The sequence below is a fragment of the Poecilia latipinna genome, unplaced genomic scaffold, assembly GCF_001443285.1.
Source record: "Poecilia latipinna isolate Pla-1442-1.1 unplaced genomic scaffold, P_latipinna-1.0 Scaffold224, whole genome shotgun sequence".
NCBI lineage: Eukaryota > Metazoa > Chordata > Actinopteri > Cyprinodontiformes > Poeciliidae > Poecilia > Poecilia latipinna.
Genome location: NW_015112840.1, coordinates 348,097 through 373,235, shown reverse-complemented (window position 1 = coordinate 373,235; position 25,139 = coordinate 348,097). Strand labels below are relative to the sequence as shown.

The following is a 25,139-nucleotide window of genomic DNA, read 5'->3' as shown; positions in this document are numbered from 1 at the left end:
GAAAAAATCAGAGATCATTTTGTCGTTTGAGCTGAAAGAGGCTGAAAAGTCCCTGACCTCTGTTCTTCGAAAACAAGAGGGCAGTGACCCCTTCAAGACTTCCCCAAATCACTCTAAAACAGAAAGCAATGTATGAGGGGTAAGCACAACAGCTGCCATGACATCTCATCGCCAAATCCCATATCCCATCACTCTGAGCACTTTAGCGCCGGCACTTAAGCGGTGACAACAGCAGCCAGAAGAGAAGTGGTGACAGTAAAAATGATGGCGATCAAAGTGAACCTCCTCCTTTGACGAGGCACCAAATAAAACTCAGACACACCTTTCTAACCCCAATCAACAAATCATGAAACAGTTTGCTCTGCCAATAACTGAATATTCTTCAAGCATCTCACAAATGACTGCCCCTCCAGACCAAAGGGTATAGAAAAAAAGCTGATATTATTTATTCTTTTAGAGTTCAGCTCGTGTCATGTTGAATTATGAAAGCAGTGAGGAAAGATTTCTTCATGCTACGATCAATAGGCTGATTCCTCTGTCACAATACAAGGCGCAGATCTGAGACAGGAGTTTGACAGATGGCTTGTCACCTCCGTCAGCGTGACGCCCCTCCGGCATGTACGCCAGTGTGTGCGCGCAAACATGTCCGCACATTTGGTTGATTTCTCTAATCCTAGGAAGGTATAGTGTGATAAAAACACCAAAGTGAGATACGGAAGTGTGTGTGCACGTAATGAGTGAGCAGCAACATGCAGAGAGGCATGTTAGAGGATTTCTGTGCTCCAAGGAAAGCTCGCTGTGCTACAGAACACTTTGCCGTAACTTCTCTCCTGATTTAATTAACCTTTTACTGGCTCTGTTCACGCAGTAAATCTGCTACACACAACTGTAAAATGTCTATGACCGCCGTGTAGACCTGTGACTTGAACAAATTGAAATTCTTTTCTGCTACATCCCCCTAGTAAACACTCCTGGATAAGAACACGGACATGCAAGGCCCTACTGCTTCCCCACATCCTCTATGAAAGCATGAATGCGACACACTGTTTCCCACAATAAGTTTGGGCAGGAGGTGCAGGCCGCAGCAGACAAAGCCTCTACAAGTGTCCTGTACTGGCAGCTTAGACAAAGAGTCTGGTGGGACTGCTTGCCTTGCAGTTTCTGAAGCAGATTTCCTCAACTAAAGTGTGGAAAGAAAAAAATGTTGCACAATTGACTTTAAGGTAATGGCACAAGAGGCTGAATCTGGATCAGGAAGCAAAGAGACAAAAATGACAAGGACAGAATAGGAAAAAAAAACAGAGTAAGGGACCAGTGAGAGACAACAACTCAAATAAAAAATAAAATAACGTTCCCACTTTAATAAACTATGTAAAGACATTTTCTATAAGCTCCGAACAGGCTACTGTAAGAAAAACTGGCTGTAACGCCAATAAATACCAAATTCTAACAGGAAGGATCTAGTTTAATCTGGGATCAACAGACTGAAAAGTGGCTCAAAACCAAAAAACATTACAGACATTATGGCAAATTTTAATTTAATTCCACATTTTTATGACAGTTGATCACCATCATAAATATAAATTCTTTAATTATCAATAAAATAAACAGATGCAGCATGGTTTATGTATATGGGTAGAAAATTGTTTTAGAGGTGAAATATGGAAGGAGGAAATCAAGGTTTGAACTGGTGAGTGGGGAAAAATGACCCAGGAGCAAATGCTACTGTTGATAATAATAATAATAATAATAATAATAATAATAATAATAATAATAATAATAATAATAATAATAATAATAATAATAATAATAATAGTGAATAGTAGTGAATAGTTATTTAGAATAAATTAATTAAATAATATGTATTAATAAAATAAATACAAATACCAAGATTAATATACAATAAAATATATTATAGTTATTATTACCAATATTCTATTAGCAAATATAATTTCTACTAAAATTTCTTATAAGCCACTTGCTCCTTGTGTGTGCATGTAACTGTGTTTTTGTCTGCTTCTATTTACGCGTCGTGTGTGTCTGTGTGTGTCTGAGTGTGTGTCTGACTATTTGTATGTAACTGTGGACAAAAATAGAGTAAAAGGTCATCTGTGGTTAAGCTGTGAGAGGAACCAGAGGCTGCCCCTTCACACCCCAACACAAGCTGGGGGGGCAGCCCTCTCCAAGGCCGCAGACACGGATAAAAATCCCAGAAGACGGTGGCTCTTTAGCCCGGGATGACAGACATTACCGGGAAAGTGGTTTGCTTCAAACCAGGTCCAGCAGGCATCAAGTCCCTCCGTTAAACAATAAATCCACCTGATGTGTTTCATAAGGTGAGCTGTTGTCAGGTGCTGAAGCTCTCCACCTATAATACCTAACAAGTGAGCGTGAGCTTTTTCACACCCTATTAGGAATACAACTCAACAGGGCCATGCAATGTTTTTGCTGCATGAAGTCATTCATGTTTTATGAAGGATATAATATTGATTTTAAGCCCAGCACAGCCAACATTGGAGGTGTGTGTGGGGGGGTGATCAGTCTCTGGTAGTGTTGACTTTTCCTCCGAGGATGTTCTTTGACCTAACACAAACATACTGAAATATAAATATATAAGCAACCTTCACAACAAGGTTTTCATTTTAAAAAGTGCACTTTAATAGTTAGTGCCCCAACCTCGAGAGAGAAGAGCACACAGTGGCTTTTTGTTTTGTTTGGAGGGAATTTGTTCACATTTTTAAATCAGGACATTTTCTGTCCTTAGTTAAAATTCATTTCCTCAGAACAACTCTGAGCACCAAAGATCATCCTGAGGTATTAAATATTAAATCTGGTTTTAATAAAAAGATGTCCATATTCTCTGTTAGAGTGGAGAATTACAACATGTAGTTTGCTGCATTTTTAATTTTTTATAATTCTTAACATTTGTAACTATTTTTAATCAAATTAAAATGTCTGCAGGAATCTGGAAATGCTAAGGACAGAAAGTGACCCACATTCAACTCCATTTGAAATCTCAATTAGACTTTGCATGACTTAATAGGTCCTTCTAGAATCATTGATACTCTCTAATATGACTATATAAACCCAGCTATGCATAAGTATATCCCACCATAATTACTGTTTCTCTCTCTTTATTTTTAAAAATACATTCAACTAAATTTTAATTGTGTTGCAAAGAACTTCAACTTAAAGCATTAATGACTTATTCAATTGTTTAAACTCTATAATTATAATATCCAGGTAAAATATCTTAATCACAGGAATATTTTATGCAATATTCTTGGTGTGGAAATTACTTTTGCATTACCTTTTTTTTAGGACTAAGGGCACTCAAAGAGGTTTATAAAGATTATTTTTATTTATTTAATTAATGAATTTATTTATTTATTCATCTGCCTTTTCTCCATAAAATATGTATTTATTTATTTATTTTGAAAATAAATAAATATTAGCTGATATTGCTTGAATAAAATAAATAAATATCTCCACTAAAGACGTCTTTGATGTTTTAAAATTTTCTTTAAAGCCACTAAGTAAAAAGATAGAAAAACATAAACAAAATATAAAAAAATACAAAGAAAGTAGTTAAGTAATAAAGAAAGGAAGAAACAAAGACATACAAAAAGATGGAGAAAAACAAAGACAGAAAAGTAAATAAATAAATAAACAGGCCAAAACTAATACACAAACACTGAAATATTTAAATAATGTTTGGACTAATTTAGAAAGCCTCCTGTGACAGCCATTATCTTCTGAATCAAATATGCAAAATAACTAAATTTCTCCCTGCCCACAAAATAAATCACCTTTCATTCTTTCCGCCGTCCCACATGAGTTTTTACAGAGCTGCAGACTGACCCCCAGATGACCACCCTGGGTTCATCTGTTTCGGTAACCGACCTCTGTCCCTGAGGTGGATATCTGCAGATGCCACACGCTGCGAACGCACACAGGCTTTGGTACTTGTCTGTGTCGAACACTCTGCAGAACAGAGCAAATTACAATGAAATATCGAGTTCATTTATGAATAAGTGGGGCTGAACGGCCCCTTGTCGGAGCTTCCGCATGCATATTGAGTTGATAGAAACCTTTGGATGGGTCATTTCTCTTAGCTGCTTCATTAAATAGTGAAAGTCAAAAGTGCAATGCTTCCTGCCAAAGGAAAAAAAAAGACAAAGATCTATAGAGGTGGAACAGAGGCGGGGGTTTTTTGTTCTGACTTGAAATGCAATAAACCAAGAAAAGGTTATAAAAAGAGACAAAGTTTGAATTTTAAATGATGTGAAACTGAAAATAAGAAAGAATTCACTTTTCGCAACATTGAAAAAAAGAACTGATTTTTTTCCTGCAATGACCAAAAATATAGACTCACTCCTGCCTTGTGCGTGACCTTAACTCCCAGCAGGACATTGTTCAAACCTGAGCCAATCAGCAGAAGCTTCTTGAGGCGTTTCCTGACTGTGGAGTGTGCATGAGTGTGTGTGAGGTCACACACTTTTAAGTGGTTGCGGCACAGAAGGAATCAAAGCACAGGAGAGGATCTATTGAAGCAAAGCTCTGTGTTCTCCTGCAAAACGGACCAGCCTCTTGAGATGCAGTTTCGTTTCTGGCATATAGAACAACAAATGTGTCCTGAGTGAGGCGCCGAGGAGGTGAGGCGCATTTCCTTTGAGGCCAGTTTCAGGAACAGATGCCTGAATTTGAATTCTGATGGCATTTTGAAAAGGTAGAGGACTAAGTCAGCTCCCCCACCCTGGTAGACGAGCTCCCCATGATGAATGCTGCTATTAAGAAAATGACTTGTCTCAAATGTCAGACTGTGGCCAATGTTTTCAGTATAAAAACTGATAGCAAGAGAACAAGACATGTTCTTTTTTATCCTCTCTTTAATGTTCTTGCCAGGAAAGTGTAATAAACCCTAATTATTTGAACTGCCTGCCATTCTTTGATAACATCGATTTCTTAAAAATAATTAGAGCTTTGCATCAGATGTGTTACAGTGGTGACACCATAATGATGATGAATGACATATGAAGTCAGGAGAGCTTTCAGAGCACAGAACTAATTACAACAGAGAAAATTAATTTCAAACCAAAGATTAGGATTACACCAAAATACAAACAAGTAAGATGATCAATTTAAAGACTTTATGATGCAAAATGAAACTAAAGTCATTAAACAGTAAAATAGCAGCATGAAAGAATCAAGCTGTGAACTCAGTGTGACATAAATGAACCTAAAATCAGACAGGTACACATTTAAACAATCCGTAAACACTGCCTCTCTTTGGTGTAGAAAAGATTTGCCCTCTTCAAACAGAGAAGCCCAATCCTCCATCTCAGGTTTTCAGCATGATCAAATTTGCACTTCAAACCATTGTGCCCATTTAATCAGCCATTATGTATGCCCAGTCAACCACTGCAGAATTTCTAAGCAAAATCTCAGACTGAGGCGCACAAAGCTATCTTTGATTCTGCGATAGCCCATGGGGAAACTTTATCAAACTCCTCGGCTTCCCGCCGAGACGGACCAGGTGACTAGCAAGCACTCAATCTCAGGGCGAAATTTTTCTCTGAATGCAGCAAAGACTCTCCCCTTTGATCCAAACAAAGACAGCTGCAAATGCCTCTCTAAAAAGCTGCCCCACCAATCACACTTCCACTTCCTTCCACCAATCAGGAGCTCGTCTGCAGCACCAACCATGCTGCTGCTTTTTCTACCTAGTGATTTTCTTCCACTTTTCAAAGCAAAGAGGGAGGTGTGAGATGCAAAGTGTGCCCTACTCACCCATCTCAGTGTCCGATTTATTGTCCATTTCCGTGTCAGTGAGCGTGAGCGCCGAATTGGAACGGCTGGAGAGGCATGAATTCTGCCCAGATTTTGCCCCCGTTCCCCAAAGAGTCATGGTACGTTCCGGTGATACAGGTTCATGGTTTTCTGTGGCGGCCGGCCCCCGGGTGTAGCTGCTGAGAGGGTGGGACAGGCCAGTCTCAGGGCAGAGAGCCAAGCCTCTGCGAGCTGCTGGCTCACAAATCCCGAGCTGCCTCAATGAAAATGTCTGTCCTGTAAACGACAGCAAGTTGTAAAGTTAACAAACCGAGTAACAACCAGGTTAATAGCCAAGAACACAACCTCCTGATGAGCATTGTGACGTCTGATTCTTAACATCTAAATCCCCCACATTTTCTGCAATCAATTAATAAAAAAAATATTCTTAAACCAAAAATAAAGTATTTAGTTGTGATAAATATTTTTTTTTTTTCAGGCACACACAATTTAGAAAATATTTTAACTATGTCAACAACACATGGTTTCTGCTCTCCACTTGCAGCTAGTTAGGGCTTCTATTCTACATGCACCTGAAAAAAATAATAAGCTGTCATAACTGTCTATGCATTTTTTCCCCACGGCATAATGCACAGCAAACAAAAAACTACCACTGAGTTCAACTAGAAGTTCCAGAATTATGGGAAAAACTAGTCCAACTTTCAGTTCACTGTGTCTTCCACTATAAATAAATAATATATACTTATTATAATATTTCTAATTTCATATATATATATATATATATATATAAACCCTATATTCTATAAGGCCAAACTAAATGCATGTACATAGTTAAAAAACAATATAAAATTGATTTAATTGTTGCATAATTATGCAAGTGACAAAAACCACAAAAAAATATTATGTTTTTATAATTTCTTTTTTTTAAAATAAAGCAAGTATTTATAAAATATTATTGCATTAAGGAAAAAATGCTTTAGTAATTCTATTTTTAATTTGTTCTACCCTCTAAAATATTAAACAAGTAAAATTGTTTGTCTTATTTTCGTTATTCACACACATGTAGGTGTGTGTGTACACGCACCAACACACACACACACACACACACACACACACACACGCTGAATGAAATAAATATGCTCTTTAAATCTGGCATTTACCATGATGATCTAAGAAACAGATTCCAACTCTAAATGTCTACATTAAATTAAAAAATAAAACAGTTTTCTTCCCACAACTTCATCTTGATCCCATTAAATCTGAAACGGACACCAATTAGCACTAGGAAAACGTACGGGAGTAATGGATAGATTTTCTGATTGCAATCTTATGAGCCCAATGAGTGCCATAAAATAGAGTAAAGTGCTCAAACTTTTTAATTACACAATTTAAAGCAGCTTCCACCAGCCAATTAAAACCAAGTGTTACTTTTTAGGCACTGCTTTTACATTTTACTGAAGTCCAGAATGGTTGGAGTGTTTTATAGGATCAGGGAAACCCATTGGATCATGTTCTAAATGAGTTTTTTCCAAAAGTTTCAGAAAATAACACTTGATTATGCCTTAGTGACTTCCTTTAATTGTGTTTACCACAGTCTGGAGGACTTCTTGGGATATTGTGTTTTTTTTCACATCAATTTTGCATAGATAAAAAGAATAAAACTGTGAGATTTTTCATTTTGGTAAACAAACGACAAAATCCCTGCATTCATGTTCATTTTCCTAATTAAGTCTCACACTAGTAAGCAGCAGCAAATCAACAAGGATATGAAGATTTTGTTATTTATTGTATTTACTAAAGTAGAGAGAATGAAAGTTTCCACTTTTGTAAACTGAAGGAGTGTTTTTCCATCACTTCCACAATTAAGCAGTTACATTTTAAAAGAAAAAATGTTAGTTAGACCTTATCTCATATTACTGTCAGGTAAATATGTACAACATATTTCACAAAAGTATCTAACAGATGTATAACATTTGATAGAAAACCCTGTTTTCACTAACCAGGCCTGGTGTATTCTGCTGTCTCCTTGTGGACCATCTCCTTGACTCTGCCTCCAAACAGCATCCGTGAGGGGTCATGGTCGAAGGCCTGCAGGGTCTCGCTGGAACTGTACGATTTCTGAGTGGGAACACGACAGGCTCCGTTGTCCCGGTCCGTGGAGGAAGCTGTGTAGCGCCGCTCCCGATCCTTGTCTCGCTCGCAGTCTCTGTCCCGCTCCCTCTGGCTCTTGGACAGCGAGCAGAAAGGCCGCTGCTCCCTCACCCTTTCCATGCTACCGGCATGCTGGGCATCCAACTCCCTCCCTTTTGCTACTGACACTCTACTGAGGCGTTCACCACTGGATTATTTCACTTTCTTTCAGCTCCCCCTTCCTGCTCTCTCTGGGCTGTGATTCTCGTCCTGTGACTGATTTCCTCTCCAAATCCCTCCTCCTCACTTCTGAACCCCTGTCGCTCTTTTCTTCAGTCCATTCGGCTGTCCACCTGCTGCACCTGCGGAAAAAAAAAAAAAAACGAGAGATGAGGAAAGGTAGCAAGGAGCTCCGATAACACTAATCCCACAGCTTCATCTTCAAAAGCACACACTTATCTCGTTCTCACTGCCCCACCCCAACGCTCCCTCCACACCTCTGAAACTTCACCCATGAACACTTGACTTCTACTCTTGAACAACTTCCTCTTTTTTGTGCTTGTTTCAGATGTTAAAAGTGGGTTTAGCTTCTGAAAGTTGGTTAAAAATAGTCAAAAGACTTTTTGTCAATTTGATCTTCTGGAAAAAATAAAACATAATCTAAATTTACAACATACTAAAATGATATTATAGCAAATATTTTCATTCTAACTGTTTAGCAGTTGTCATTTAAATACACAGAGGAGCAACGATAATGTGGGCAAAGACAAAGACTAATTAAAAATTAATAGCTCCTATATATATTTTGTTAGGCTGTGGCAGCTAAGTAAAAAAAAATATAGGAGCCGGTCTTTAAATTATTAAACCTTGTACTTATGGTGCTAAATATACCTGCACACAGCTACTTGTTTTTTAAAGCTATGTCTTGAATTTCTGCTTCCACATCACTAAAATTGAGGTTAAATGCAAGGTGTTTTTTGGGTTTTTTTTTTTTTTTTGGACTAGTCAGGGCTCTGAAAATTCATAACAGAAACGTGTTTCCTGGAAAACTGCCACTGTTGGAGAGCAGCCGTTTCCACAGAAACCTTTATGCATTTGCAACAGAAATTATTCATCGTGAGCCCAAACAAACTCAAGAGTGAGGAAAAACTTCACCTGGATCTGTGGTGGAATTCAACCCAAAAAGAGAAGCGATGAGAAGTTAACTTTCTGTCGCAGAAGGATTTAATTTTTTGTTTTACACAGGGAAGGTGAAAAAATTGTGGAGTCAGTCTTTCTCAAACTGTGTTTGAAAGAATTTTTGTTCAGTTTAGATCTTAACATCCAGTTTTGACCAAGAGACGATCAAATATCTTCAATTCCTTGAATAACACGCATATAGTCCTTTAGTGTAGTACCAGACTGCAACTGTGGACGGCCCTCCTCCTCATTTTGCCCCTTTATTCTTTAGTGTTTCATACCAAACTTTATTCCCATTTTTCAAGCTACCAAATGGTACTATCGGTTGCGGTTTAACCGCCAGGCAAATATTTTATGCTACCTTTTAGAACCAACTGGGCTATTTTAGAACCAACTGTAAGGACACGTAGTTATATGACTCCAATAAATCTCATCTAGCAGCAGAAGGTCATTCTGCTTATTTCAGTTGGATCAGATCAGCTCATAATCCTATGTATTCTTTACTTTCCTTTATACAGTCACTACATTAAGAATCTTCATATATAAATATATATGCAAAAATTGTACATGTTTAATGTGTCAAAGAAAATATAAAATTGATAAATAGAAATTAAGAAAGAGCCTGAGAACAGCTACCCAATGGAAATAAAAATACTTCGGTACACAATTAAAACATCAGGTTTACAAGATGTTAAAAAGTGTTTCCCCCTTATGTTTATTTTTTAACACAAGCAGTGTGAAACTAAGAACCGCGTTTAACATTTTTATAAAGGAAATCTTCCTTTTAAAAACGCTCAACACCAAAATATACGTTAATAAAAATCGTCAACAGTAAAAGCTTTTGCACACTTCCTAAAGATCAGGAACTTAATGACGGTCCGTGTTTTAATTTTTAGCTTGCTAACCTCCCCGCAGCGCCATTTTCATTGCTTTACCAACAATGAGTGAAGTTTGTTTCATAATTTCCCTGAAGGAACATCTGAGTCGGGAAACGAAGCAATAAAGCAGCTTCAACTCTCACTTCTACTGATTTATTTAAATGCTTACGAGTTAGCAGACGCCACTAGCTGTAGCAAGCTAGCTTCTTCTCTTTCTGAGTAGTGTCGTTTCCTGTCGCGTCAAATTAACTGGTGCTTGACAAAATGGTCAGGAAATATTTCTCCTGTTTTATACAACTCGGTGGCCCTCAACCTTGCGCTAAATTATTTATTTTCGGAAAGACGTTTGGAAAGATGTGGCTGATCGGTTCGCTCTGTGTAGCGGAGAGGCGAGCTGGCGCAGAGCTGAGCTCCGTGTAACCAGGTAACGGTGAATTCTGTGAAATTCAATACAGATGTAAACCAACTGACCAGATTCTTATTTGGTTTTTTGGCGGTTTAGCCATGTTTGCCTTCACCCTTACAACTTCATATCACAGGACGTGTGATGTACTTACGCCATGAAATTACCATATCGCGATAAAATGTATTTTACCGGGAAAAATAATAATAATAATAATAATTATATATATATATATATATATATATATATATATATATATATATATATATATATATATATATATTCAAAGATTTGTATATTAGGTTAACCTTGAAATTTTACTGAAAGCAGAATATCCCTAACTCTCATGAAGTTCAACTGTAGCAAACAAAAGACTTTTGTAAAATTATAAAGATGTTTAATTTAAAAATCAATCAGTCTCTAATATTTATCATCATTCTATTCATCTGTTCGACATAAATTGTTTTTCCTTCACATACAATGATGGATTATTATACATTTAAGAAGACCATGAGTTTAAACTATGTCCTTGAATTCCTTTTTTAACTATATTTTTTGAGACTAAGGGGAGCACCCATTACTCACACATTCAAATAAATAATGGAAAACCTATTTACAAAACAACTGACACATTTTCTTTTTTCTCTCACTCTTTCTTTTGGTGTCCACAGAGGAAGGCCACCCTGGGCAGGAAGCCATATTGCCCACCACTGGAAGTCTATTAAAACTGAAGACATCTATTTTCAGAAAAAAACAAAACAATGTCTAATTATCAGTAAACAGGTTAACAAATTGAGCCGAATACACCAAGAAAAAAACTTCCTGATTTCAGGATCTTTTGTATTTTGTATGGCCACCCTGGCCTTAGACAGAAGTTGCTTATATGCACAGGAGCATCTGATATATCAGTTAAAATCTTCCAGCTGGTATAAATTCATAGATGACTTCCCAACTGTGCTCTGCAATGTGAACCAGGGGGATATGAATGTGACCATCCCCTCCCAAAAAAAAAACGCATCTTGGAATGTGGAAGGGAGCTGTGGTGTGTCAGAAGTGTTTATTACCAGCCGTTTTCCACTGCCTCCTGACACACACTCACACACCACGAACTAAATTTCATTTCTCTCTTGGCTGAGCAGTAAGACTGGAGCATCAGACTCCATCTTTTCCCAAATGAGATCTACTTTGTTTCACATCAAGCATCAAAACATTTCAATGAAGCCAGGATAGTGTACCGTCACACTGCGAGATAGCGCCAGCCCCGGAGACTTCCCAAAACCTGGAGCAGTCACCGGTGCAGTGCAGGATGCAGGGATAATGAAAATTGTAAGCTCTTCCACACCTATTAAACTTCCTCCCCCACCTCCCAAAGTTGTCTGATATGATTCTGTTTCCCTGAAGGGCTGAGATGCAATCAGCAACAGACTCTCCTGTAACCCTTCCACTCAACTCTCCACACTGCACCCCAAGCAGTTGTTTTTAGATGCCGCAGGCCATCTCAATCACATCTCATCAGTTTCAGCAAATTGTACACACCCGTCCAGACGGGCAGATTAATGCATGGGATGAGTGCATGCGGACACGCCCAGGAGCATCCCTGATTACGATCCTCGTCTTCTTTATGGACTTGTAAAGAGATTCGCTGTCTGAAGAATGGCTAATGCTACAAGTCTCACCCACTAAGCCGCACTCTGGACTATAGCAGGATTTAGATGTGCGTCCTAATCAGCTATAAGCCCTTGAGTGACCAAGCATGGACCTGTATAAACATCCCTGTGTGACAGAGGATGGGATCCATTCACAGCTACTTCAAGTGTCTTGCTTGTATGTAAACAGCATTGCAAGACACCTGAGAGGTATTTGTGGTAGTCTAAATTATGTACAAAAGGTTCTAGACACTCTTGTTTGTGCTTCTGCAGTGGCAGTAAAGTCTGAACTTAAATAGACTGAATATGCAGTGTCTTCATTCCAAAAAAAGTCTGCAATTGAACCTCTCAAAAGAAACAAAGGCAAGAAAGTGAAGATTTGCCTGCTTGCTTTTAAACAGAAACTGTAAGGCAGGCCTTTTCACTTTCTACCTTCCTACCTTTGATCATGCAGCTGAATCAGGACAGTCAGTCACCCGTAACCATTCAGTAGAGGAGTCGACAATGCAAAATTAGTGTCACACAGAGGTCCTCCTGCGAGCCACTGAGCCACGGAAGAAGACAATTCATGAGCTATGCGGCGCAGCTCTACACACATCTCAACAACTCCCCTGCCAGTCGAATACCGTCCCCCCGACACCTACTGCTGTCCTACACTTCTGCACTTCTTTGAAGCATAAACCATAAACCATCTGTACGATACAGTGAGGGAAAACGGCTCCAAGTCATTTGGCTCTTCAAGGCAGCTGGAGAGGTTTCAAGGGTCTGAGATTTACTTGTTTCATGTCTGACAACGAGTATTTTATTCATCAAAGATGTCCGAAAGGGAGTTTTATGCTTCTGATCTGGGATTTGAAAAGGATGACCAAAAGAGAACAAGCATTTTTTTTTTAATCTGATTTTGAATAACAAGCATGTTGGTTTACTGAAAATAAACTGAAGAAACCTGGGTAATCTCCACTTTATTCATCAAAACCACTAAAAATATTATTTGATGACACAAGCAAGGGTGTGTTTAAAACACAGGGCAACTTTGTCAGCAGCTCTACGTCAATTAGTCAACTCATTAGAGCTGAAATAATTAATTAACCAATTAGTGAATTAACAGAAGATTTGTGTGCAATGTTTGGGATTCGTTTAACAATAAATACCACTTATTCTCTCAGCTTTTAACACCAAGAGAAAATATGTTGACAAAATGTAATTTTTTTATTTATGTTTATAATTCCTGTAAAAAGCAGGAATTAAAAGTACAGATATACTCAGTGCGACAATATTTAAGATTAAGGAAAGGTTTTGCATTATTCTCTGGCGAAACGGTCCCATATTCGATGATGATTGATGATAAGCAAACAAGCCCACACACGGCTCCCTATTGATACATTTAAAGATGCATCAATCAGCCAGTAGTGGATTTTTTGACTGGCAGGTCTGAAAAATTAAGTAAATGATCCTCATACCTTCTAAATGATTCAAAGCTGATGTATTCAACCATATTTGGTGTATAATGGCACCACCTAACATCACACAAGTCTGTGCTCTGCTTAAGCTGAATAAGGATCAGATAAGGAAAATATGTGTCTATGCATAAATAGAGATAATCAGTCAGCCTGGGGATTAGCAGATCTGACCTTAAAGAGGACCAGAAATCGGTCTAGAAAAGCCTGATCGGTGCATCTCTTGATTTGTGTCTGAATTATTTTTAGTGCTTACGAAGCATTATTACTTTTCCAGTTAAACCCCTCAGCACCCTTCTTGAAACTAAGCTCTGCCGTCCTCAGCTTAGAAAAGTAATGTTGGGGTGCTGTGGTGGTGCAGGGGCAAATCACAACCCACATATGGAGGCGCCTTTGTCCTCGTGGTGGTAGTTGCAGGTTCAATTCCTGGCCAGGTGATATTTGCTGCATGTCTTCCCAATCTCTCATTACCCTCTTTCCTGTCGAACTACTTTCAAATAAAAGCCACTGTTGCCAACAAAACCCTTAAAAAAATAATGTTGGAATATCCAAAACAGAAAAATATGTTTATAGAGTAGGATCTAAACAAATGTTTACTAGTGGAAGCCAGAGTTCTGATAAGATCCAAAAATAGACAAATTATTTTTATTATTTTGTCTGATACAATCTGATGAGGGTAAAACAATAAGTGTAGCAGCTGAAATCCAGCTGGCTTATGCTTGTTACTTTAGCACACAAAGCATTTTACAAAACCCGAGTCGTCACTGTTGACCGGACTGCTGAAATTGCAACTATTCACCAGGCTTTTTGCCCGGTAATTGTATTTCCACAGGGCGGCTTTACATATCAGCTCAGATCTTCCTGTGTCTGACCTCTGTAAATAATGGTAATAAAGAGTGTACTTGTCCGCACTGGTGTGTCCCTCCAAGACAATTCACCTGCCACCAAGTGGCCCGGCCGTTGCCCCTCACCCCCCGCATGGTGTTGCTGGCTATTTGCTGGAGCACAGATCAGACAGCTCTCAGCCACGGGGAGTGGTGAGAGTGGTTGATGGAGCTTGTGGAGATCAGGGCTAGCTCGCTTTAACACAGCCAGCACCTCCAACAATAGCCGCCTCTGACAGCTTTGCATAATTCATCTTGTCGAGTCTCGCTCTCGCTCTCTCTCTCTTTCCTCCTTGACGCTGCTCTCTCCCTCTCCTCTTTCAGTTTATCTTCAGTCCCTTTCTCAGTGCCTCTCGGCGCTTGGAGAAGGCGTGAGGGAGAACCAAGGCAGTGTTCCATCAGATGCTGCCTGTTTCCCCCTGACACCAGTGATTCTGGAGACAGAGGAGAGTTTGTCTGCAGGATGATTCCCAGACTCTGTGAATCCTGGATGCCATCTGAACCACATTGTTTCCCTTATTTATTGAGGTTCAATGCCAACATCCCAGGCTGCAAGAGAAATTTCTGAGCTGCTGTCTCAAATTAGAAAGAGAACACATCATTTAAATACTAGCTAACTTTCCATGAAGCTACAACACATTCAGTATTTTTTTTAATTTAGTCTTATAAATACTGGTTAATTGAATTGGAAACATTGATGGAAATGATTTGTCATTTTATTTAACATTTCTTAAAACTTTCACTCTGTCCTTACAGTATAACATGAGAAAGATAATCTGTGAAAACAGGTTGGTCAGAAACAACCAATCAGAGCCAGGAGGAGGAGTTTAGCACTGTCAGTCATGACTGTGGATGCGCTGCAGCTGTGCTAATGACAGAGAAACAGCTTACAGGAAAACTATTTATCCATTCTCATAGGTGAACATGCCAACTTGTCTCAACTTTCACTGTAGCCTACGTTGTGGGGAAGGAGCTGTAGCCTAGCAGAGTGCAAGGATGTACATAAACATAATTAACAGCTTAGACCCTCCTCCTGGCTCCTCCTGGCTCTGAGGAGGGTTTAAGCTGGTGAATCTGGTGTATTTCTGCAGATGGCTGTAGGACCACAGGGAGAAGAAAAGCTTGAATTTTTTTGCATTATCTGTCTCACACTGTCAGGAATAGTGACAGTTAAAAAAATGTAGAAAACATATTTTTTTTAAAAGTTACCCACTGCATCTTTAAAACTAAGAAGAACAATAACATTTTGTAAACTGCACCTTCACTCAGAAGTGAAAGTTCCGTTTGGTCATCAAATAAATTTTGTACCAGACATAAGGACACAAAATGCAGAGTCTCAGAAAGGCTCCAGCAGCAACAAAGCAATCCGTGTGTATTCAGGTGTTTCTGAACTGTTACTGAACTTCTGTCCCCCCACTCTCCTCTGTCTCCAGAATCACTGGTGTCAGGGGGAAAAGGCACAGAAATCTCTATGAAGAATACAAGCAACAACTAATAACTAATGATGCAATATTATGGTTTGCATTATTAAAGTGGTCACCTGCTGTGACCAAAACTTTGGTACCTCAGTTGCTTAAAGGGTTGAGACAAGACATACTCTGCCCCAATGAATTTGTTTTTTCCAGTTTTTGCTCCACTGGCCAATGGCTGCTCGGATAAACCTGTTTAAAGAGTTTACAGCTATAGATGTAGCTGAAAAAAATATTCACTGGGATGCTGTTTCTATGGTAGGAAGTTTAATACCGTAACACCAGTGTGTGTGTGTGTGTGTGTGTGTGTGTGTGTGTGTGTGTGTGTGTGTGTGTGTGTGTGTGTGTGTGTGTGTGTGTGTGCGTTTGTTTGTAATACCTTGTGGGGACGAGTTTCCTGACATATACTATGTTGTGGGGACCAATGCTCCTTGTGGGGACCGGAGCCTGGTCCCCACAAGGGGAAACCCTGTTTTTGGGTCAGGGGTCAGAGTTAGGGCTAAGGTATGAATTGAGTTTTGGTTAGGGTTAGGGTTAGGTATGTGATGGGTAGGGTTAGGAAAAGGGTAAAGGTAAGGTTTAGGCTGTAGAAATGAATGGAAGTCAATGGAAAGTCCCCACAAAGAGAGAAACACAGATGTGTGTGTGTGTGTGTGTGTGTGTGTGTGTGTGTGTGTGTGTGTGTGGGTTAAGATGTCACTCCAGCGTGTTACAGACTGATCACAGGTCTGTAATGACACATAGTCAAGTTTCTGTTATTCCATATTTCCTTTATTCTGCAGTGAGTGGGCGACAGAGTCGTTATGATGTGTCAAAAACCTGATTCAGATTTAGTTCCTGACTTGTCTGAATGTCCCAATTGAAGAAATTAATAAATTTTTGGTTTCAAATCTGATACAGACGTGAATCAAACCAACACAGGAGAAAATCTTTTAATTTTTTTTTATTTGTTTTGTTTTTGCATGCTAATTAAAAACAGCATAATGATCATTTGTCTGACTACAGGGAGTGATTGCTGTCCCACATAAAAAAAAAACTGGTTTTATACATGGTTTTGTACCCAACATTAACCATGTGTTAATTCATGCCAGCCAAGAGAATCTGGTACCTGCTTTGATAGCCAATTTTATGAACTAAGAAATAAATAATATCTACCAGTAAGGGTGTGCCTACATTTATTTTGGTAGAATCAGGGATGTTAACGTACTAACTTTAGAATGGACTGGTTTTTACTAGGTAGTAAAATTATATTAATCACACCATACTGTTAAAAAAAATAAGATGAGAATCTTTACTCAAAATAAGTACTGCATATGAAATGGTTGTTTTCAATAAGATTTTAAAATTATTCAAATAAATTACTCAGCTTTATCTTTTAATTTTTTCTTTTGTTGCTGCAATCTTAATTTTTTTCTGGAAATATGGTGATGCAGTTTTACCAGTTTTATTCTACCGGGGGGGCATATCTGGAAGAGTCCAATCCCAACCATGCAATGTGCAACATGTTAGATAAGTTTAAAAAATGGTTAGACTAAAACAAAAACCCAGAAATACATTTTGCTGGCTCCAAATTCCTCTGCAAATGTTTGGAGGGATGAGCTTACTGCACTCATGAGCGATGATGAAATCCTGCTCTGTGTTGGATTTCCTGTCTGAATAAGATGGAGAATATTCACAACTGGAGTAAAGTGATGCAAATCTCTGATACAGTCACTTCAGATTATTCCACGCTTCTGGGACTCGAAGCTTCAGCCCTCATAGATGCGGCACATTTAAAAGATAAACAACACCACAGCAAGAGTGAAAAACAAATGATAAAAAAAGCAGAGCTGAGCCCACATCGTTCTGCTTTTCTTCCTCTGTCTTGTCCCTCCCTGCTAAATCATAGCGGTCAACATCAAATCCTCACTGTTTTATTGCTCCGCATTGTTGTGTGTGAATTAAATAATGAAAAAAATTGTATGTGCCAGTTCTAAGATAACATAATAAGCAGCACAATAAGCTGAGCAGGGATGTTTACAAATCCCCCAAATAACTCTTCACCAGCAACTCATATGAGTTCTGCATTCACTGAATCTTTTAGTGGGGAGAAGAACAAAGAAATAAATAATACGCAAGCACAGTCAAATTCAGTTTTTGAAATGTAATTGCTATGTGTGGACAAGTGGAATAAAAAAGGGGCTTTTTTAATGTTTCTTTTGTAGTGGCTGGATCCCAAATGGTAATAACATGTTATTCAGTGAATTCATACATACGGGCAGCTGCGTTTATCTGTATCCAAGGCTACAGATATTGAACCCAGCTCTTATCAAAATAGGTGCTTCCTTCCATATCACACAACCAATTACGCTAGACAGTCTTAATTCATTGGGCCACAGCCTGACTGTGATATTAGCGCAAATGCAACACCTGCTTCACATATGGGATCTAAGGAAGTAATGCAGTTCATGTGCATTGGCTTTATTGAGAATCCTGCAAGACAGCGTCAACAAATTGCCAGGTAATGCTTACTCAGAAAGAAACGGCTCCACTCTGTGTAAAACAAATTCAGCCGCGCAGACCTGTGGCAATTTACAGACAAAATCCATGATCGACCCATTGTTACGGAAATAAATTAAATTGTAGTAATACCGCGCCTACAATGTGATGACGGGAAAGAGCAATCTCAGTACCACGGAGAGGCAGCACAAGAATGAAAGCATTTATGTGCACAATAAATCTGGTAAACAAAGGAGGATGGATTTGACTGATTGAGAGGACAATAAGGGAATCATTGATCGAATATTATTTATTCAGGGAAGAGTGCATTTTTAATTGCGAAATTCTCAATCAAATATCACTAGAGCTTGTGTCTAATCTGGACATCTTCTGCCGGGTCCTATTAAAAGAGCACTGAGACACAAGCTGAAGATCAGGACTGGAGTTACATTAGAAATGCTGTGAGCATACAAACCTGACTAGCAGATAAAAATTCAAATACGGAGAGCTATTCCAAAGTGCTGACACCGGGTGTCATTCAAATGCATCGCGCATGATTGTACCACAAACTAACCCTTCCTCCTTTAGAATATGCAAGGGCAGATGGAATACACACAGCAATCATAGCAGTCACAGACAACAGACTGGCGGAAAACTTCAGTCATGACTACTGCAATGGGAATGCAATACTCCAGCGCTGCTGCAACTACGGGAAACTATAAAATCTGACCAAATAAAGACGCTGATATACTACTAAAAATACAAATTCACATAAATGGTCCAAAATAAATCAATATACTCTCTTCGGTGGTATGAAATTAGAGCAGGTACACACTGCAGACACAGAATGAAAACTCATATCGAGTGATTTTTTTTTTCTTTAAGCAATTGTGCCGCATAAACAATACAAAAAGAATCTAGATGGTTTTATTCTTCGCTTGTCAGCATTTTAGGGAGTATGTAGGTCATGATGGCACACTAAGAGAATACAGAAACACACTGCAGGCCTTATAAAAGAAACATCAATCTGAAAACTCATTGGATCGTAGAGGTTTCTCAACTTTCAGGGGAAAAACTTAGAAAGTCTGACCAGCAACGATTGGCCAGAGAGCGACTCCTGAATACACATCATACGCCTCTGGAAGTCAAAGATTGCTGACCTGTATACTATTACACTGTCTGCAAGGCTCCAGCTTTTACACTCTTCAGTCGACTGATATTCCATATTTTTTTTTCTCTTCACCCTTCTGAGAAAATAAAAAAGGCACAGAGAATGTGTTTCTGACTGGCTTCACACGCTCCTACTCATCATCGCCCTTCGTCACCGATCAGACATCAGGCTTTCAGCATCACAGAGGCCGTGTCGACTGAATTATTGAGGCCATCAAGCGGCTTCATTGACAAGCTCTGCTCCCGCCCAGCTTCCCACTGGGCTGTCCAGGGGTCACAATAGACCAGACCTGAGGCCTTTGGCAGGCTGAAGCCACTCCTTTTTCAGTGCTAACGCTGCTTTGTGAACATGCAGAAACACCAATGTGATGCAGAAATTATGTAAAACAAACAAAAGTGAACTGCAGATGGAAGAAAAGCATAAATAAAAAGAAACTATTTTGAATATTTTTGCCATTTCTAGACAACCAGTAACAGTGACCCCTGACGCCCTTAAAATGTGGAACAGTTTGTGACTTCATATATAATTCCAGTTATATTCACAAAAGCTGAACTTACACACTGCTCTGGGCAATTTTCACAAACAGAGGACATGATGAAATTCTATTTTATTCTCCCTATGACACAAGTAAGCGCATTTCTTTTTGGCTCTCCTCACCAAGCCTCAGCCTGGAACATGCAGGGAGAGGTTTTCTGTTTCAAAGTCAAGCCCACTGTCCAATCTTTCCGCCTGGTCCTGACCCAGAAAGCCCACTGGAGCCCGCTGAGCCATAAATGGTAATCTGTAGGCTACAACAGTGTGAGGTGGCGCTACATCCAGAACTGGACCAGCAGGATGGTGTCCTGTGGTTGGTGGCAGGTGGCTTTAATCCCAGCATGCTTTGGCCACAAAGACTCCGATCAACCCCCCCAAAAAACAGAGCTGTCATGCTTGAATATCTGCTTTTCTTGATTTTAAGCAATCCAGCTGCAGAATGGCTCCCGCATCATCACAAACAATTACCACTTTAGTTGTTGAGTCTGCAAACGCCTACGCACGGCATCGCCACCAACACGTCTGCACGCATGTGTGCGATAAGATGCAGGATCAGTTTATGTTATGAACAAAGCAATAAATCACACTAGGCATTGCACAACAGCCATCAGACAGCCACAATAGCCATTGCCTTGAGAACACTCATCCGTCCTGTTCAATCAGAGCCCAATTTCTGATGTATCGCATCAATGTGGAACATTCATCTTTATGTGAATAAAAATCCCCATTTATATTCTTAGCTGTCTCAAGCTTCTCTGTAGTGAATCTATCAACATATTTATGAATTGGGAAAGAAATAAATATGTTATACACAAAGCAGTTGTGCATAAAGTATATGCCATGTTTTTTATGGCGTTTTCTGCTTTCCTCGTGCAGCTATACAATGTAGTTAAGGAGCATGGTAATGCATCAAGTGCTGTCACTAAATATCCCTTCTCTAAGCACATTTCAAGAGCATGCAATCCGCTCCCTTATAAAATCCAAGGGTGACTTTCAGCAATAATTTGGCAACTTGCACAAATCCCACACACCACCTTTTCCTTTCATGATGCTTTCTAAACAGGATAAACTTTGTTGCAGGTGGGCCATCACTGTGCTAAATTCAAGTAATCCTCTGACTGCAGGGCTTCTGAGCGGGAAACGACAGTCTAATCGCTGATGGGGGTTGCATCGGTTATGTTAAACTCAGTTATGTTAAACTCCAATCGACCTAAAGAATGCACTATGACGTGCTATACATGCACTTTTCTACTATTCATCATGATGCCGCTCTGCTCTCGTGGGAGTGAAGGGAAAGTGCATCAAGAGACAGAAAAAGCAGGTGAAAGAGAGTACAACAGACAATAGCAAAGCAGAATTTGTGTTAATAGTAACAGATTAGAGGGCAGCAATTATGTAAAGTAAATATGACGTGGAAGCGATCCGTCGAGCCTGGGGAACTGGTGGTAGTTTGTCAGACTGCATTAACCTTCACATGTTTGCTCCGACGTGTTGAAACAGGCGACTCGGCGACGATGTTTGGCATATCAAATGTTTTAATCCCAGAGGTCATCCTGTGCCACTCTCAGCACCCGCAAGTAAAAAAAAAAAAAAATTGTGAGATACTGTATGTGCAGGTCTGAGCACGGACAGTTCTTCCACATCACTCAGGTGTTAGCAGGACGAGTCATCCTGACTGCTTTTCTATAAAATAAAATAAAAACTGTGTAAAGCCAGGATTCAACTTGGCATCATCAGACAGAATATTACATTCTCCACAGGAATAATGAAAAAGGAAATTATCAAAAAAATAAGCAATGTTGCGAACACAGTTCTTCTATTATTTCTGAATTAAGTAAACAATTTTAAACTCAAAGCATGGATTAGAGAATCATCCACAGAACTTCCCGGAATTCTTCTAGAAAAATGAAGTCACTTGCTTCAATTAGTTGACTGAAAGGCAGTGACGTTAAAAGCTGAGGAATTAGATTAAAGCCTCAATAAGAGGTCACAGCAGAAAATGTCTCAGTGCTCGATGCGCAGCCATCTGCCAGACTAAGGCGCTCTCCATAAATAGTGAACTCCAGCACGTTTTCTCTACAGCTGTGCTAAATGTGTTGAAGGACAGAGAGCAACTGGCATCCTTCTGAATCCAGGTGTGTTTCTGAATGTGTCAACACAACGTGTGTCATTTATCAGTACACTCTGGCAGCAGGAAAAGAGTCGTATAGGAGCCTGGTTGCTGTACAGGGAGGCCAGTTCCAGTTATGATCAGTGCCTCCGTACAGGAGATGCGACTGTCGTGCCCCTACAGGGTGCCAGAAGAGACAGATTGTTGTCTCTGGGAGTTTATTGGTTCTCATAAAACACTTGCCACATCTTCCTAAACTTATTTTTTCATCCTCGGAGAAGTACATGTCATGATTTGCAGGGAGGTTGGCAAGAACAGAGGAGCAACAAACCTTTCAGCAGGCATAATTCACCACACACGCCCCAAGTAGTGAAGCTCTGCATTAGTTTATGATTCCAGTCGTTGTCAGACATGGAGCATAAAACACAAAGTGGCCTCAACTGCTGTAGTTCCTCAGTCACATTGGGAACAAAAGTCATAAATCAATTTAGCTGAACAGATATACTTGTCCTCCTGGGCCATCATGTGGACTCAGATGCATGTGTTTGGAGATTGTGTTCAGCCTGATCCATGTCAGAGTTCAATCATATCAACATTTCTCTCCATGGTAGGCAGCCTGAGCACCATTCAATGTTTAAAATCACAAGATAAGGGGGAGTGACCAGAAATCTTAAGTATCTTGTGTAATTGCAATAAAAATCTTTAAGTTGAGAGAAAAGATCACAGTTGTTTCTTATACGGGAGATGTGGCCGAGTTTGGCTCACTGATTAGGCTCATCTCAGACCTGAGCAGCTTTGGATCTCAAGACTTCTTGCAGAACCAACAGACGGCTCATTTTAGGATTTTTCACCAGATCTTAAAGGTGAAAGTCCAAACGATGGACTGATGAATGTAAAAGTCAAATGCCTCTTAATTAAGAGTGAACTGAGTAGTTAAGTTGAATCACGTATGAGACTAACTGATTTTTCTAACCACAATAAGTTTTTTTTTCCTTTTTTCTTTTTTTTAATGGGTCAGCCCAGGTTTGAAAAGTAAGAGAATAGGATGAAGGTTGGTCTCATTCATCATTATTGATGGTTTAATTATGATACAAACCATCAAATGACCATGTGTAATGTGTTTTCATTTTTTTAATATTCCCACTCAATCTTTAAAATATGAAAATTTGACACCGCTTCTAAATCAAAGAGGCTGACCCTTACAAACTCTGCGTTTCATTATTAAACTTCATGTCGCAAAGCAAACCCCAAACCGAAGCTGATCGGGAAATGTCTTGTTCTCATTAAAACAGGATGACTTCCGCAGCTTAAAAAAAAATAAAAATAAAAATCAAAGAACATAAATCTAATTCATATTTATCAGCGTGGAGATGGAAAATGGGACAGGGATCCCAGCAGGTTGCGGCTCTGCCTCTTGTCAAAGGATATGGAATATTACAGAACAGCAAATCCGGCATGTTTACAGCACAAATATATGATGATTTTTTTAGTTATTGTTTCTTGTATTTGTAGAATGATGTTAATATAGAATAATAAGAGAGTACTGACCTGTAAGGAGCTGCTGCGGGTCTGTCCGAGGCGCATAAACTTCCAGCGGTGCGCTTCGCTCCCAACTTGCAGGCAGCAGCGCGCACAATAAACCGCGTGTGCAATTTGGCAACGAGTTTATTCTTCTCTCTTCTGCACAAAAAAAGCACCTCTCAGTCAGGTTCCAGACGCGGAAACCGATGCGCACGTCTCGGAGCAACAGACTTGTGTCCAGCGCTGTGGACGTTGTGGCGACGGAGCGGAGAGCTTGAGCTGCCAGCTCCGACAGAAACGTGTTTCTGCTCCGAAATCTTCCCAGTCCTCCCGGCGAATCAGCTCAGGCAGTAGTTCCAGCAATGCTTCTGTCCTCCCCCCCTCAGGAGATAACACGGATATACATTTCCTGTCGCCAAGCAGCTGTGCAGGAAATTTAGAGGGGAGAAAAAAGGATAGAAAAAAAAATTCTTTCCTCACTCGGTAAGGATGAGGATGCGGATGCTCGCCACCCGCTCCGCTGCGCTTTTGTCCGATATGCACTTGTCAGCTGGGAAGCTGCTCATCCCGTCCTCAGCCTCAACCTGTTCTCTGCCCATCAGCACCGGTACAGGCCGTAAATACAGAGGAGGGTCAACTCTGACCTCCAGCCTGTGAGCACCAAGCAAACGGTGGCACCTGTAAACAACAGGAGGAGCTTCATTAAGAGAAAACTAACAGGACGTCTCAACCCGAAAAATCCATTTGATGCAATTACATCCAAATTTACTTAAATGGAAAAAACATCAAAATCAAACAGCAGATGTGGATTAACTGTGATCAGGCCACCTGGCTGCTCTCCCTCAGCATCCTCTCCTCCTTTTGTTTAGAGAAGCTGTTCATTAAGCTTACAGTATACCTGTAAGGACTGCCAGTCTTTTAATTGGACAAATCTCAAACCTGCAGTTTCTTACCTTCAGTCAAACAAGGGGAAAGCCAGACTGATGTAAATAAATGTTATTTCTTAGCAGCAAACACGAGCAGCTAAAGGTTACCCAAGCTGTTAATTAAACTGTTAGATAAACAAGGAAGCCTGAGCCTCACTGTTCAAATTGAAATGTCGCTTCTGGGTAAAGCTCGATTCATATTGTTTCAGTCCATCCACCATCTGTAGCGCATCGGTCAGCTGTAGAATGGATACAGCACAAAATATGCAGTTTAACTCCAACAACCACAGTCACTGAAGCCACGGCTGTCCTGGACTCTGTGTGCTTTCAAATTTTTAACATAGAAAGGAGTCCTGGTCCAGCACCTTGTTTTCTTCTGTGCTCCGTTGAAATCTTTAGTTTCACTGTCGCCATATGCTTGCTACAATCAAACGAATATTATTTTAAAAAGTATTTTAAAAACAGCAGTCACTGAACAAAAAGAATGATTATAACAAATGAACAAAATATTTGAATTTAAAACAAGTGAAATTAATTAAAGTAGAAATAAAATAAAGGTGAAA

At 39.6% G+C, this 25,139-nt stretch overlaps 1 protein-coding gene across 1 annotated transcript in view; it reads right to left on the bottom strand.

The window, feature by feature from the left end:
* The window catches only part of LOC106947132 (teneurin-3-like), a 93,527-nt gene extending 69,059 nt beyond the window's left edge, over window positions 1–24,468 (bottom strand). The window contains exons 1-3 of the mRNA XM_015031951.1: window positions 23,678–24,468; window positions 7,791–8,282; window positions 5,791–6,066 (exon numbers count right to left, since the gene is read on the bottom strand). Of these exons, the coding sequence (XP_014887437.1) occupies window positions 5,791–6,066; window positions 7,791–8,061 (547 nt within the window). The 5' untranslated portion in view covers window positions 8,062–8,282; window positions 23,678–24,468. The remainder of the gene's footprint in view (window positions 1–5,790; window positions 6,067–7,790; window positions 8,283–23,677) is intronic.
* Between the last annotated feature and the right edge of the window lie 671 nt (window positions 24,469–25,139).